The 17,676-nt window shown below is 39.1% G+C and overlaps 1 protein-coding gene across 1 annotated transcript in view; it reads right to left on the minus strand.

Annotated features, from left to right (window-relative positions):
- The window catches only part of LOC309660575 (uncharacterized protein), a gene marked incomplete at its 5' end in the record, with an annotated part of 88,502 nt that overhangs the window by 55,625 nt on the left and 15,201 nt on the right, over positions 1-17,676 (minus strand). The window contains one exon of the mRNA XM_082461372.1: positions 15,661-15,732. Coding sequence (XP_082317498.1) covers positions 15,714-15,732 — 19 coding nt within the window. The 3' untranslated portion in view covers positions 15,661-15,713. The remainder of the gene's footprint in view (positions 1-15,660; positions 15,733-17,676) is intronic.

The raw sequence follows: 17,676 nt of genomic DNA on the forward strand, positions 1-17,676 counted from the left end.
TTTTTTGATGATGGCCATTCTGACTGGTGTGAGGTGATACCTCATTGTAGTTTTGATTTGCATTTCTCTAATGATTAGTGATGTTGATCATCCTTTCATGTGTTTGTTGGCCATCTGTATATCTTCCTTGGAGAAATGTCTGTTTAGGTCTTCTGCCCATTTTTGGATTGGGTTGTTTGTTTTTTTGATATTGAGCTGCATGAGCTGCTTGTAAAGTTTGGAGATTAATCCTTTGTCAGTTGCTTCATTTGCAAATATTTTCTCCCATTCTGAGGGTTGTCTTTTGGTCGTGTTTATGGTTTCCTTTGCTGTGCAAAAGCACAGGTCCCATTTGTTTATTTTTGTTTTTATTTCCATGTCTCTAGGAGGTGGGTCAAAACGGGATCTTGCTGTGATTTATGCCATAGAGTGTTCTGCCTATGTTTTCCTCTAAGAGTTTGATAGTGTCTGGCCTTACATTTAGGTCTTTAATCCATTTTGAGTTTATTTTTGTGTATGGTGTTAGGGAGTGTTCTAATTTCATTCTTTTACATGCAGCTGTCCAGCTTTCCCAGCACCACTTATCGAAGAGGCTGTCTTTTCTCCATTGTATATACTTGCCTCCTTTATCAGAAATAAGGTGACCATATGTGTGTGGGTTTATCTCTGGGCTTTCTATCCTGTTCCATCAATCTATATTTCTGTTTTTGTGCCAGTACCATACTGTCTTGATTACTGTAGCTTTGTAGTATAGTCTGAAGTCAGGGAGCCTGATTTCTCCAGCTTCATTTGTCTTTCTCAAGATTGCTTTGCTATTCGGGGTCTTTTGTGTTTCCATACAAATTGTGAAATTTTTTGTTCTAGTTCTGTGAAAAATGCCATTGGTAGTTTGATAGGGATTGCATTGAATCTGTAGATGGCTTTGGGTAGTAGAGTCATTTTCACAATGTTGATTCTTCCAATCCAAGAACATGGTATATCTCTCCATCTGTTTGTATCATCTTTAATTTCTGTCATCAGTGTCTTGTCAATAATCTTTAAAAGGCAATGTAATACAGTGAGAAAATAAATGCATCTGTAACTGTGAGATCTGAAATCAAATTCTGAATTCACAGCTAAATATTTGAGTGGCCTTGGCGACATCATTTAACCTCTCTGACCTCATTTTTTTTCATCTATAAATGTAAGAGGTTAGAATAGTTAATCTCTAAAATTCTTTCCTGTTTTTTTTAATTGAAATATAGTTGATTTACAATGTCATGTTAGTTTCAGGTTTACAGCAAAGTGATTCAGATCGATTGCTTGATCTATCTATCTGTCTATCTATCTATCTGTCTATCTATCTATCTATCTACTTCTTTATATTCTTTTCCCCTACAGGTTATTACAAAATGTTGAGAAGGGATAAATTAGGAAGTTGTAATTAACATATACACACTACTATATATAAAATAGATAACCAAAAAGGGCCTGTTGTATAGCAGAGGGAACTGTATATTCTTTCCTGTTTTTAATGCTGTTTGTCATGGTTTGGATTCTCGAGAAACAGGCCCTGAGACAAGGATTCTAGTGCAACCTAGGAGGTAATCCCAGGAAAATTAGCAGAGAAGCAGGAAAATGAGAAGGAAAGAAAGTCAGTAAAAAGTGTGTTATCAAGCCAGTTACCACGGTGGGCACCAGGAGTTCAATCCCACTGGGCCACCCAGGGAGGTAGTGTACCAGCACTGGCCAGTAGATGTGTGAAGCATGCCAAACTGGCAGTTTTAAATTTTCCAGTAGCCACATTTTAAAAAGTAAAAATAAGGACTTCCCTGGTGGCGCAGTGATTAAGAATCCACCTGCCAGTGCAGGGGACACGGGTTCGAGCCCTGGTCCAGGAAGATCCCATATGCCACGGAGCAATTAAGCCTGTGCGCCGCAATTACTGAGCTGGCGCTCTAGAGCCCGCATGCCACAACTACTGAAGCCCACGTGCCTAGAGCCTGTGCTCCACAACAAGAGAAGCCACCGCAATGAGAAGCCTGCGCACTGCAATGAAGAGTAGCCCCCGCTCGCTGCAACTAGAGAAAGCCCACGTGCAGCAACAAAGACCCAACGCAACCAAAAATAAATAAATGAATGAATAAATAAATTTATTTAAAAAAAATAAATAAAAAGTAAAAATAAAAAGATAGTTAATTTTAATAATTTATTCTACTTATTAAATCCAAAATATTACATTTCAACATTTAAAAATTATTAATGAGATATTAAATTTTTTACTACATCTTTGAAATCAATTTTATACTTATAGGACTACTGGATTTGGACACTAAAGTTTTATCCTGATGTGTACTTAGAGTTTGTAAAATTTACAGTTGGAAAGTAGATTTATGTAGCCAAATTTTTCCAAATATAAAGGTCTTCTAGTAACTGGAGAGTTATCATTTTTTACTTCAACGTAATGAAAATCAAATAAAATTGAAAATTCAGTTCCTCTGTCACACTGGCCACATTCTGAATGCTCAGTAGCCACATGTGGCTAGTGGCTGCTGTATTGGACATCATGCCCCAGAGTTATTCTACACAAGGGGCAAAGAGGCTGGGGCATTTATCCTCTTCATGGGCCATCATTGGCTAACGGCTGTTTCTGGGGCTGTTGACAGCTGTGTGCACGACCAAGCTTGCTTACAACCAGAACAAATCTTTTTGTTTTTTGCAGGGAGGTGCAGCCGCTCACAGTAAGAAGCCTTCTGCACGTGGAGGTGAATGTCAAGGGGATGTGAGCAGAGCACTGATGGCATCTGCTGATGGTGTATGACCGCCATCTTGCCGTGTATTGTCATTTATATCAAGTCTCTTCCTGATCTCTTGGAAGGGTGTGACAAATCAATTTTTTGTTTCGAATATCTCCCACAGTCAGCTCTTTCCTTCCATTGCCACTGGTGGTGGACTCTGTGTCCGAGGCCTTGCCTTCCCTAGCATGACTTGCCACATTTACATGGCAACTCCCCTGTAGCTTATTTGCAATCATGCAGGTGTGAAGGTGGGTGCTGCCATATTTGGGGGTCTGTGGTATTCTTATGTTGCCTTAGCCCCCTTAGTCTCTAAAAACAAATCTGATTTTAGGTAGAAAGAATTTAACATCCAACTTAATATTCTAGGACTTGGCATTTAAATCTCTCTATACCTAGTTTAGTCAAGAGCTTAACCATGAGACCCATTCAAACCTGCACCATAGTTTGAATGTCTGATTCTCTGGTCTCTTTCTCCCAGCCCCAGCTGGGCTAATGTCTCTATTTCCTAATCTCAGGCTGGGCCCTACCTGCTCACCCCATAGGCCTCTGGATGCCTTGTGGCTCTGTCCTCTTCCTCCTTTATTCCTCAGTGGTTTTTGGTCTCCGTTATCCAGTGCTTTCTGGGTTGTATGAGGCTAAGCCCTGTGGACCCCACGTTCTGCCTGCCAGACTGAATCTCCTCCTTTCTCCTCCTTCCTGGCCTGTGCCACCCACCTGGCAGCATCTCATTCCAGGTCCCTGTCTCCACCACCCTATCCCACACCACAGCATTTACCCAAGTCACAAGTGTCACAAAATAGAATAGCATCTGCCTTCAAACCTAAATTAATACATGTAAGTTATTATCACTCCTCTTTCTTTCTATCTATTCTGCATTCTGAAGTCTGACTCATTTCTTGAAATCCTGTACTTGACATACCAAAATTTGCTAAAGAAAATCCATAAGTGCTCTACATGGACCAGGTGTCAGGGAGACAAAAGAAGTATATGACAATATTCCTGACTTCAAGGAGTTTTCAAGCAAATTTGAGAGGAAAGATTCATAAGTATGACAGAGTTAGCAAGTAGTGTAGAACAGGAATTGGCAAACGTCATCTCTAAAGGGCCAGAAAGTAAATATTTCAGTCATTGCAGGATGTGTGTTTTTTGTTTCAACTACTAAACTCTTGCAGCATAAAAGCAGCTACAGACAACAAATGGGCATGGTTGTGTTCTAATAAAACTTTATTGGACACTGAAAGGAACATTAAATTTTGAATTTCATGTAATTTTTCCACATCATGAAATATTATTGGTTTTTTGATTTTTCCAACCATTTAAAATTATAAACACCATTCCTAGTTTGCAGACCATACAAAAATAGGCAGTGGGCAGGATGTGTTTCGCAGCCATAGCTTCCCAGCTCAAGGTGTAGAACACAATTAAGTATTTAGTTGGGTGGCTCAGATCCAATGATATACAAGTTTAAGGAAGAGAGGGAATCATTCTTCTCAATACTTCTTTGATCTTTATTCTGGATAATTTTCTCATATCTATTTTCTAGTATCCAGTTCTTATTCTCAATAGTGTCTAATCTACTGTGGAACACTTCCACTGAGATTGTAATATATTGATATTTGAGCTCTTTATTATTTTAAGAATTCCATTTTTTTTAACTTCTTTTCTTAGTTTCATAATGACCTCTTTTTGAGTGCAGTATTATACCTTCATTTTTCTCTTTAAGCAAATTAAATATACTTACTTTATAGAATAGTTTAGATTGTTTTATTTTCTCTGGGTTTTAGGGTGTGGATTTTCTTGTTTGCTGCTTATGATGCTTTGTTTCTCTGAGAAGGGTATAATTTCTGATAGTAAATGCATATGCAATTGGGGTTTTTGCCTGAGAGATCTTTATGAATGTGTCCCTACAAAGCGGTTTTGCATTTACCCCTGCAAAGCCCATAGGGGTTTTACCCATTCCATAAGAGTTTCTATGTTAATTTCTTAGTTTCTATACCATGTGAGTAATATAAATTTAAACCCCACAACCGCAAAGAGTACAGGCTTGAGTTTGATATCTTATGAGCAATTGTTTTCCCATTCATGGCCCTGAGCATAATACATGTTTCCTTGACACCTCCCTGAGGCTGGTGGTTAGAGTTTTCTAGTCCCTTCAGCTCCTTACCTGGCATAAGCCTAAACCTTCATTTCCTGTCCCAGGAATGACATTACGACTTCAGCCCCTGATGGAAGTCCATGGGTCTCATATGTCCACGGATCGTTGCTTTCTGCTCCATCACTGTGGATTGCCCTTCCATTTATTTACGTATTTCACACATTTAAAAAATTCTATTTTGTCTAACATTTCTGTACTTGGAGGGCAAAGGGAGCCTTACCATGCGCCTTCATCAGACAAATTCTCCAGAAGACCCAGTGGTTTTTGTGTTTAAGGTGAGGACATAAAAACATGTGAGGGCCAAGAGGATGAAGATTTTAACTGTGGACAGGAAGAGTGTAAAGGTTCTAAAAAAGGAAAATAAGATCCTTCCAGAGACACAGAGGACTGAGAATTCTCTTCGGTATATACATGTTCTATTTGTTTTTTAATTGTTTATTTTGAGATAATGTTATTTTTACAGAAGACCTGCAAAGATAGTACAGAGTTGCCATATACCCTTCACCCAGCTTCCCCTAATGTTAACGTCTTATGTAATGATGGCACAATGGTCAAAAGTAAGAAATTAACACTGGTACAGTACCATTAACTAAATTACAGACTTTATTCAGATTTCATCAGTTTTCCACCAATTTTCCTTTTCTGTTCCAAGGTCCAATCTAGGATCCACATTGTACTAGATATTGTCTCCCCTTCGTCACCTCCAATCTGGGACATTCGCTCAGTTTATCATTGTGTTTCATGACCTTGATACTCTTGATGAGTACTAGTCAGGTATTTTGTAAAATGTCCCTCCATTTGCACTTGTTTGGGGGTTCTCATGATCAGATTAAGGTTGTGCACTAATAGGAATGATATCACAGAGCTGGGGGCCCTTCCCAGTGCATCATATCAGGGTTCCATATCCTATTACTGGTGATATTAACCTTGATCACTTGGTTAAGGTGGTATCTACTGTGTTTGTAGTTTCTATAAAGTTATTCTTTTTCCCTTTGTAAATAATAAATATTTGAGGAGCAATATTTTGAGGCTATGCAAATATCCATTTTCTCCTTAAACTTTTGCCCACTCATTTTAGCATACATAGGTGGATCCTGCCTACAACAATTTTTACTAATGTTCTAGAGGTCTAGTGATGATTTGCTATTTCCTTCTTTCCTTTTACACTTAGCATTTGGAATTCTTCTGTAAGGATGAGTTATCTTTTCTCTACCATTTACTTAATCAATCATTTATTTATGTCAGTATGGACTTCTGAATATTTATTTCATTGTTTCATCATCCAATATTTTATTTTGTTACTGAAATGGTTCCGGCTTTGGCCATTGAGAGCAATTTCAGGTTGGCGCCTGTGGCCTTTCAACGTGCCACCGTCCTTAGAACTTCCTTAGCCTTGGGTACTACAAGATTCTCCAGGCTCATCTTTTATCATCCCTGCCCCAGTCCTAGAATCAATCATTTTTCCAAGGACCTGGATAGAAGTTTGAAATCATAGGAGTGGATAGTTTAGAACCCTTCACTTTTATCCAGGGGAAGAGAAGAGAGTCAGAAAAGAAGCTGGAAGGAACTTGGGGAAGCCCAGCATTCAGGGCTTGAGTAGAGAAGGTCTTATCAGAGAAGTGAGAGTACACTCAGAGTCGGATGTCAGAGAAGCCATGAAAAGACACCCTCATAGAGCATCCTACCTGATCCTGTCACCTTATCTCACTATTTCCTCTTCCAGACAGATAGCTTTATTGCCCTGGGTGAACCAAATCCCCAACTCTGAGGAATCAGCAGTAAATATAACCACAACTAACAAATTCAGCCAATGGACTTTAGTCTTTCATCCCTCTAACTGAAATGTTTTTCCCTCCTCTCCCAACCCAAATCCCACTTATCTTTCCAAAGCAGGGCAAGTTGCACCTTTTCAGCCTACATTTACCATTTGCTCTATACAAATACCATGGCTCTTATCTCTCCAGTCAGTTGGTGTTTGGATTATATTCTTTAAAAAAATTTTTTTTCCATTTGTTTCATATTACTTGTTCCCCCAAAATACTGTAGCTCCTTTAGGTCAGAGGCCAGACCTCACACTCTCTGGTATGTTCAGTAGTTAACAATCTCTAAATACCTAATAAGCATTTAATAAATATATGCCATTTTAATACTCATATTAATAAATCAACCACTATGTTGAGTCATCAAAGAAATAGTTGAGCACTGGGAAGTTTCCAGGAGCCATCTTATCTATGCAGGAATGTTAAAAACTACTCCTTGAGATGCAAAGTTAGAATAGCTATGTGAATTGCTTATGGCTTTGATGATATTCCAAGAAAATGTAACCCTGAGCTGGAGCAATTCTTATTTTTCACCAGGAAATAATTCATCAGTATTTGTATGGCTTACCTATCAATAAAGCAAGTATTTTATATGACCCTTTCTTGTTCTGTTTTATAAAAACTGTATGATCTATTTCCATTTTTAAAATCAAGTATCTGTTACAGAATTACTAATATACAAAGCTATCAAATTTTCAAAGGACAAATGGAAGCATATTAATAAAATTCATTGATTTTTTAAAAGATAAATATCATTGTTTTTCATATTAAAAATAGTACTTATTGTTGAAAAAATTAAGAAAATATAGATAAGCAAAATTAAATAATCTCATAATCCCAACACCCAGAAACAGATACCATTAACATTTTTTCTAGCTTTATTGATATAATTGACCCATTAACATTTTATAACATGCCATATGTGTATATATATGTGGAGTGTGTGATCATTTTACAAAAATTACTTTGTAACTTACTTTTTTTCACTTAATGTTTCCTATTTCTCACATCATTAAATATTTTCTACACCATTTCCCTTGTGATAGTGAATGGAATTTTATAGATTGGATGTATTATAATTTATTAAACTAGTCTCTATGCTTTGACATAAGGCGCTTCCAATTTTCCCCCAATATATGCCGCAACAAACATTCTTACACTTAACTGTGAACACATCCATATTTCCTTAGCACAAATTTCTAAAAGTGAGTTTCTCTGTGTGACTGTCTATACACAGTTTAAGGTTTTGGGTTTTTTTTGTTGTTTTGAAGACCATTACCCACCTATTGTGCCAATTTACTATCTCAATCAGCAGTAGTTAAGGCAACTATCAAATAATATATCACCTCATATTTTCAAAGAAAACTTGCTCCCTTCTTGAGTCTCCAAAAAGATGATGAAATAAAGCTACATTTTCTTTTTTCTAGTATGGGAGTGCCCTTTTCCCTGCAACTTTGATTAATTTTTTAATAGTTTGCTTCCTGCTATTAAAAAATGCATAACAACACGCACTATTGAGTGTGAGTTGCAAAGAAAATACAAGGTTATCTGAAGTAAAGAAGTTCAAGGGAGCACGGCAACAGCAGGAAGAACAAAAATGAAATTTATTAATTAGGCTCCTATTTGTAAATCTCTTGTCAAGGACAATTACGTTTTTAAGTAAGTTTTCTTGTTTTCTTTGGTATTACTAGTATATTTACCGAAAGATAATATGTTGCATTTTTATTTCAGATTCACCAGGTTTTCTTATAAAAAAGAATCTGGATCAGCCAGCAGTTGTATGTACACAAACAATTGAGAAATAGTTGTCACATTTAAAATAAATTTCCCAATAGAAATGTGATCATTAGTTCTTTATTTGTAGTTATTTATACACTGCACAAAGACCAACAGGGCCAAGAAAAAGGGAAATACAAATTTGTTAATGTCACAGTTCTGCTTCAACTTCAAATTTGGTTTCCTGAATTATTCTTTCCTGTTTGGGACGTAAGTCTTTGTTTCTAATACACATATCAGATTTATTTCATGTGCAACATTAAGATGACAATTCAATAATTTCCAATTATTAATGTTTATGCTAAGAGAAAAATTCACGTAAGTCCTTAAAGAAAATAGTAGCTGATATATACACCTCCCCATTTCTATAGCTAAAAACAGAAGAGCAATGTAGCTTAAGTTACTTTCAAAAATTGGAACAGTTTTCAAAAACTTTATTTCCCCTTCAAAGATCTGAAAGGCAGAGGATGAAATCAATCTACATTTTTTTTTTCTACTCACCTAACATCAGTCAATCGTGGGTGACTAAATCTCTACAAGTTTGCTTTAAATTGAAAAGTCCTTTAAACTAATACTGTATTCTTGAAGTATTCTTAAACTAATACTGACTTCTTAAAGTATAGAGACAAAGTTGGTGTCTAGGAAAATATAAACATTCTATTGATTCCCCCAAGAGACGTGAAGAAAGCCAAAGATCACATAAGCAGTCTGTTTGGCAGTGGCAATAGTGCACGAAAGAGCTATTAGTTCTAAATAGAACTGTGCCCACCAGGACACAGGAATCTGCACCCAGGATCTCCTGTTGTTGTTTGCAATATTAATTTATATTTTCTGCAAACTGGATAATATATATTGGTAAGACAAGCAACATTGCTTCTTAAACAAAGGCATAGTGGGTAAAAGAACTGATAAGTGATTAGCAAAGTCGGGTCTACTTCTGGCAAGTACATCACAATGTTTGTAAAATCACGTATGAGATTGCCAAAGTGCCTACCGGACAACTGAGCGAATCTTCTAGAAAAACGGCTCACAGTTTAAATGCTAGGGGAGTGGCTCTGTAAATGCATGCCACACCTTGGAAGCTTTTAATAATGTGGGGGTAAGCACATATGCATGCAAAGTGCTTTACTCTCCTTGTAATGTTCCAAATTCGAAAAATGTACATCTTGTGACTGGCGTGAATTATCTCTCTGATACTGGAAAATTACCTGTCTTTCTAGCTTAAAGTTTTGGAAGGGCTTTTTTGTAGATTGAGTGTGCATTGAAAACATGATACATTATTTTCCAGAAACCATAGTCATTAGAAACTTTTGGAGGAGGGAAGAGATTTGTGTAAATTGGCACTTTACAACTCAGTACTTTTGAGTTTTAGTTCCTCCTTAATAGAGAATGTTGAATTTTTTCTTTGTAGTGAAAGGCTGTAACTAGGTACGATGACTCTTATTTGGGGCTTCAAATTAAACTTCAAGAACAGCTTCACTAATATCCAGTGAATGCCTGGATGGTCCATCTTTCACTCCAACTCAGTGTGTGTAATAATGTCATATTTTGATTCATGTGTCTCTTCTTTGTTTAACTTGTCTGTTTTATTTCTGGTCTTGCAGAGGTACCGTGCATTTCCTGTGTCTTTAAGCCTCTGGCCAGTAAGCATTTTCCTGATGTTTTCTGTGCCAAGGAAAGAAGAGATACCCCAGAAAGGGCCCTGACTCTTGCTACTCAGAGACCAAAAGAAAAGCATCATCTGGGCATTTACATCAATCTACTTTTTACGTTTTTCATCTGATGAAATCCACTTTCAGGTGATGGGGATTAATTTTGTTACAGCAAGATTGTAAAGAAAAAGGGAAAGAGTTAATGTTCGTCCTACAACATCCAAAATAAAATGTTTTATTGTGCAAAAGATAAAAGATTTGAAAGCCAAACTTTGTTAAGAGAAGATTTTCTACTAGTCCTGTCTTTCCCCCTTTTGTCATATCACAAAGCAGGTGAATGCAGATCATAAGTTTTTTCCGCAGCATAGAAACGATCTCTATTCTACCTATGACCTAGACTGTGAAGTTTTCCCTTCATTGGTTTTATTTGGAAATGACTGTATATTTACAGAAGAGCTGCAAACATGGTACAGAGAGTTCTCCTGTACCCCTCCCCCAGTTTCCCATAATGATCAAAATTAAGAAACTGACATTGGCACCATACTCAGACTTTATTTGGATTTCCCCGGTTTTTCTACTAATTTTCTTTCTTTTCCAGGGCCCAATCCATGATATCACATTGAATCTAGTGCATGAGTCTCCTCCAAGCTCTGATCATTTCGTGGTCTTTCCTTGTCTTCCATGATCTCTACAGTTTTGAAGAGACTGTCCCTCGATCTGAGTTCATCTAATGTTTTCTCACGATAAGACTAAATGTTTATGTTTTGAGGAGGAATACCAGAAAGGTGATGTTAGGTCATGAATGGTATCCTTAATGTATGAGGATAAGACAAGGAGAAAATAAAAAGCCAGAAGTTTGCTCCTTCTGGTCCCAAGAGATGGGAGGGAGAGAAAAGAGACAGAAGCAGGGCAAGTAGATAAGATGATAATAGAGATCTAGCTTTCAGGATCTCTTCCACACACAACTCTTGGGACAAATCTTCAGGGCAAGGGCAGCTTTGTAACATCTAGATAGGTACAGTGTGACCAGAGGCCATTGGGTTGATGGCTCACTTCCCCAGATTTAGGATCTAGGCAGTGATGTGCTGGTAAATGTTTAATAACTGGCTTTGGGGGTGGGGGGGTGGGGTAGAGGTGTGGGAGGGTGGAGCCCTGATTTATAAAGTTTGCTCATTTCCGTGGTATAAATACTCCTGCCTTGACCAATTTGAAACTATCAATCAACATAACATTACTGAACAGAATTTGGAAGAACTATGTTGTAGTTCACTGTTATATAGTATTTCTACCATGCATCTAAAGCAAACATAGATAATAGTAAAATGCAGTAAAATAAATTGGAAGTGATGATTCTGAGTATCAATTACCTTGGCTGTTAATATAATTTGTTTAAAGGTATGTTTATACTATTTGATTTATAATAATGGCTCTGTTTAACAGCTAGAGTGCAAAATTCCTAAAAAAATTTTTACGGGCTCCGTCTAGCATGTCACTGCTTCTAGGGGATTCTGAGCATTTGGTCCAGTACCACATCCCACGCGGACCAGAAGCAAGGATGCAGAGGTGGCCGCAAAAGGTGTACAGCACTTAGAAAGCAGTCCTGTCTCCTCATGACCTTTGTGTGGGAAGCAAAGTTCTCCGGAGTTTCTCACTTCCCCAGTGAGACTGCTGGGGGACCAGCAGAGGTCAAGGGGCAGGAAAGAGGCCATGGGTTGGGGTGGAGGGAGGTGTGGAACTCTGATACTAGGGGAAATGTTCAGGGTTATGGCAGCAGAAGTGGCCAGCACACATCATCCTGAAAGATCAATGGAATCTAGTCACATTTCAGTGATACCAATTCCAGGGAGAAGATGGATCCAGTCCTTCTATAGAGGAGATTTAGAGCCTCCAGAAAACAGTGCATGATCCAAGAGCACCACAAAGATACGAAAAGACCCACCTCGTATACCCAGATGCTATCTTGGGAAAGAGAAGGATGAGGGAGGAAGAGAATTTCAGATAGACTGAGTCATCTAAAATAATGTTATTCAGGCTTTCCGGGTGGCACAGTGGTTAAGAATCCGCCTGGCAATGCAGGGGACACGGGTTCGAGCCCTGGTCCGGGAAGATCCCACATGCCGCGGAGCAACTAAGCCCGTGCGCCACAGCTACTGAGCCTGCGCTCTAGAGCCCACAGGCCACAACTGCTGAACCCGCGTGCCATAACTACTGAAGCCCACATGCCTAGAGCCCATGCTCCGCAACAAAGAGTAGCCCCTGCTCGCCACAACTAGAGAAAAGACCGCGTGCAGCAACAAAGATCTGATGCAGCCAAAAATAAAACAAATTTATAAAAAAATAAAATAAAATAAAGTCATGCTACTCAAAATCCAGTCCATGGGCGTGTCAGTCCACTAACTATTACTGATCTGAGGTGAGATAAATACAGGTGAGTTCATGCTCAGAAATTTTTATCATAAATTGACATTGCCTTGACATCCTAGCATGCGATCAGTGGACGGGGCTTGCTGGACAAGACATAGACCAGTTCAGGTGCATTGAACTGGAATGGCCAGGTGCTTGTGGCACGAGCTGCAACCTAGTCCTACACAGGAAGACCATGTATTGGATCCATGATCCATTGGAAAGATCAATCAATTTGAGAAGCATTCATCTCAAAGGGGATGGTTTTGAAATCATCACCTTTAGAAGGGAATAAAATGCTGAGTAGTTTGAATGAGAGGTTGTCAGCGTTGTGTTCCTCGGACCAGCAACTTCAGCGTCACCCTGGAACCCCTTAGAAATGCAAGTTCTAAGTCCCCAGCCAATGTACTGAATCAGAAACCTTGGGGGTGGGCCCAGCGATCTGTGTTTCAACAAGCCCTCTAGGTGTTTCTGCTGCACGTCTGCATTTAAGAACCACTGGTTAGAATGTTTTAAGTGAAAGAATCATGTTCAAGCTGGAGGAAAATGAAACACAATTAATTAAGTGCAAATTATCCCTGCTAGTATGCAGAGCTGGAGCCCATGAAAAAGATCAGACCAGGTAGAGGAAAAAGGAAGAAAACTCAACTTTCTCTGCATATCGGAATGATACGCAAATGCTAAAGCCAACTACTCTTAGTGGGTGATGATTTTTAATTTTTCTCTACAAGCTTACCCATAGGGCTGTGTTTCCACATTTCCAAGCATCAGTCATTCCCCAGCCCACTGCAGCCTGTTTTTACCAAAAAGGGTCACAGCGATAGGAACAAAAGAGTGTTTTCTTCAGCTTTGCTCTCACCACACAACTGCTGGATTCCTGGCTTTCCTCGCATTCCCTACAATTACCACTATTAATAGCTCAGGAGGCCCCTCTTGGCTGCTTTGGGTTCTCCATCCTTTTCCCTCTCTGCTGTCTATTCCGGGTACCCCTAGCATCTCATCTTCTCCAATGCTTCTATCCCTTCCCAGATATGGTTTTGGCTGAGAATCTGGCTGACCTGGACATAAGCCATATCAAGCCAAGAAATTCCCTCTGCTTTCCATCAGTGCTGCATTTTCTTTCTGGGGGACGCCATATGGGGCTCACAGGATCTTCTAAGGCCATCTTTCTCAAACTGATGTGCATGCAAATCACCTGGGGCTCTTGTTCTGGGACAGGTCTGATCCTGCAGGTGTAGGGTGGGCCCGAGGAGCTGCATCTCTAACAAGCTCCCAGGTGATGCTGCCGTTACCAGTCTGCAAACAGTTATTTTGAGAAGCAGGTTTAGAGCAGTGGGTTTTTCTGCTTTCACCACGTCTTCTCCCCAGGTCTTGAACACAGGTGAGGAAGTGTCGTCACAGGGTGACCAGCTGTCCTGGTCTGACAGGGATTGTCCTCAACACCGTGTGTCCTGGGATACCCCACAGTCCTGGGCAAATCTGATAACTGGTCATCCCAGCAGCCCCGAACCACTCTAAAGAGCCCTCATTCTGCTTCTCCCCGACTCCCTCCCCATCCGACCCTTGGATTTTTGCTTCTTGGCTCCTAAGATAAATGTTTTCCCTTGAGGCTCTTCATTTCTCCTCCATGAGATGCCCTCTCCTTGGCAAACCTGTCTCCACTGGCCCTGAAGACAGAACTGCATTTGCACCCTGTGTAGTTAGTTAGCCCATTCTTTGGAAGAGCTGCCCATTAAACTTGGTTTGGAAGGTTTCCATGTAATGTTTCCCCACAGATGGTCAGAACTAAGAGGCCTCTCTGAGATTGGCTGGGCCCCTATTTGACAGTTCACTCCTGTGCTTTCACATAAACATTCGCATTCCTCCTGGTCTCTGCAGACCAAGCAGGTTTGCCCAGTGCCTGGGAGCAATGCATATTCTGCTTTGCTTCTTAGGTGATGATGTGGATATTAACTGGAATTAGCAAAAACCAAAATCTTCAACTCTGAGGCTTGGCAAATACATGTTTTCCAGTATTTCCAATTGTCCTTTCTACGTTGAAGCCATGAATTCTTTCATGCACAACTTCATGCTTCATCATCGTAGAAATACAGCTCTGATTATGTCCATCCACAGCTAAACACCTTCATTAACACTGAATTTCCAGCAGAATCATTTCCAGACTCCCCGTGTTAGAACAAAGCAGTGGTTCTCAAAACTTTAGGATGCATCAGGATGACCTAGAGGGATTGCTAAAACACTGATTGCTGGTCTCGCCCCCGAGTTTCAGATTCAGTTGGCCTGGGTGGGGACCCAGAAACTTGCATTTCTAACAAGTTTCCAGGAGATTTGGATGCTGCTGGTTCACAGACCACACTCTGAGAACCACCAGCCTAGTGGACCCCTTCCATCTGGCCACAGATTGCTTTCCCGTCACCCAGCTACAGTACATGTTTTCAAAGATAGCCCTGTGCATACTGTATGCTTTCCTACTCTGTGCCTTTGTTTTGTTTCATTCATGTATTCACTCATTCATTGTCTTAGTCAGGATGCTATAACAGAATACCAGAGACTGGGTGCCTTAAACAACAGACATTTATTTCTCACGGTTCTGGAGGCTGGAAGTCCAAGATCAAGGTGCCCGTAGGTTTGTTTCCTGGTGAGGGCACTCTTCTTGGCTTGCCAACAGCCACTTTTTCACTGTATCCTTGTGTCTCTTCCTCTTCCTCTAAGACGCTCCACCTTCATGACCTCATCTAAACCTAATTACCTCCCAAAGGCCCCACTTCCTAATACCACCACACTGGGGGTTGGAATTTCAACATAGGAACTTGGCGAGGGACACACATTCAGTCCAGAACACTCATGGATTCATTCATTCAATCAGTGGTTCATTATTTCATCAAACTTTTTTTTCCAGTTTTATTGACGTATAATTGACCAAAGTTGTAAATACAGTATGATTTTTTGATAAACTTCTTCAAACATTTTTTTTAGCATTTGCAAATTTATTTCTTTATTTTTAAAACTTTTTCATCAAACATTTTTTAAAGACCAACACGACTGGCCCTGTCCAGTGCCCTCATGAAGTTTATGGTATAAGAGAAGAGAAATTTTACCGTTTTACGGAGTGCTTCATGGTTTCCAAAGAGTTTCCACACTCAATCTCCCATTAGATCTTCTCCAGAGCCCTGAAAGACCAATGGGCACAGATCGTTTTACACATTTCACAGATGAAGAAGTTGAAGGGGAAGCGGCTCACCCAAAGTAATGTCAACGCAGGTCTTCCCAGTCCCAGGCCTGCGTTTTTTCCACTCAGTTCCACAACTTCAGTCTTGGCTCACTGTATCCTCTCACTCTCTGCTGTCCAAACTGTATCCCTTCTTTAAAGCCCAATCCGACACTACCTCCTCCATGAAGCCTTCCCTGATAACCCTAGTTAAAATAATTTCTCCTTCTAGAAAATTCTAATTCAAAAACATACATGCACCCCTGTGTTCATAGCAGCACTATTTACAATAGCCAAGAGATGGAAGCAACCTAAGTGTCCATCGACAGATGAATGGGTAAAGAAAATGTCGTGTGTATACACAATGGAATATTACTCAGCCATAAAAGGAATGAAATAATGCCATTTGCAGCAACATGGATGGACCTAGAGATGATCATACTAAGTGAAGTAAGTCAGACAGAGAAAGACAAGTATCATATGATATTGCTTATACGAGGAATCTAAAAAAAAAAATGATACAAGTGAACTTATTTACAAAACAAAAACAGACTCACAGATATAGAAAACAAACTTATGGTTACCAAAGGGAATAGGGGAGGGGAGGAATAAATTAGGCGGTTGGGATTAACAGAAACACAGTACTATAAAATAGATAACCAACAAGGACCTACTGTATAGCACAGGGAACTATATTCAATACCCTGTAATAACCTACAATAGAAAAGAACATGAAAAAGAATATATATGTATATGTATAATTGAATCGCTTTGCTGTGCACCAGAAACTAACAGAACACTGTGAATCAAGTATACTTCGATTAAAAAAAATAATAATTTCTCCTTCTCATAAAGTAAGATAGTACTTTATTTTGTCTCTCTACTGGCATTAAAAATATATATATAACCTCCCTTTCTAGATAGACCCCAATCTCCTCGAGAATAGGATTAATACTTCACTCTCCTTTTGGTCTCCTAAAGCAGTCAGTTCTTATCTTACAGTAGATGCTCATTAAAGCACTGAGAAATGAATAAAGGAATGAAGTTTGGGGAGATGAAAATTTCACCTATTTTCTGAGTCAGTAGTTATATTCATAAGATAATCAATGAAGAATATATTTGAAGATGAAAGCAGAGTTGTCTATTATCTCCATAAACAGGGATGGAGAGAACTAGCATTAATTAAGTGACTGCTGTATGCCAGGTGATTTATGTTATGACATTTTGCTCTCATAACCTAATAGATAAAAACCATCGTTCCTATTTTCAAGTGGACATACTGAAGCCCAGAATTGTTTAGAAATTTTCCCCAAGTTCAGGCATTGATGGCTTGTTAGAGAGGTGACCAAACTCAATTCCTTTTCACCTCATGTGGTAACATGAGCACATGAAATCACCTCCAATTTTACTATAACAATAAGAAATTGTCCAGCATTTATCTACACAAGAAATTAGTTCAAATTATAGTAATAATCTTGAGATCACCTTTTAGTAACATAGTCTCTCACAGTATTATTGACTCATCCTTGATTCACCATTTGTTGGGTGAATCCTTTGATCCACTTTTCCAAAAGAGGAAAGGAATTTCACTACTACCCTTGCTATTACTATTTTCTTATTCTTCGTGTGGTCAGTCATCACTAATTGTGAAATGCTGCCTTCTGACTTAGTAAATCTGTCTTAACAAGTGGTATTGTGTTTTAACGGAACATGACTAGACAAGAGAGTGTAAGAATTTGGGGTAAATCCTGGAACAAAGTTGGGGTGGGGGTGGATAAACCTAGAGATGCTTTCATGAGTCACCCCCAGAGGAATAATAACTTTAGCAAAAATGAAAAACTCAGACATTAAAACAATTTGTTAGACATTTACCATTTTATAGAGATGAGAATTATTAGGGAGTTTA

Source organism: Balaenoptera physalus (genome assembly GCF_965194825.1).
Source record: "Balaenoptera physalus genome assembly, chromosome: 4".
NCBI lineage: Eukaryota > Metazoa > Chordata > Mammalia > Artiodactyla > Balaenopteridae > Balaenoptera > Balaenoptera physalus.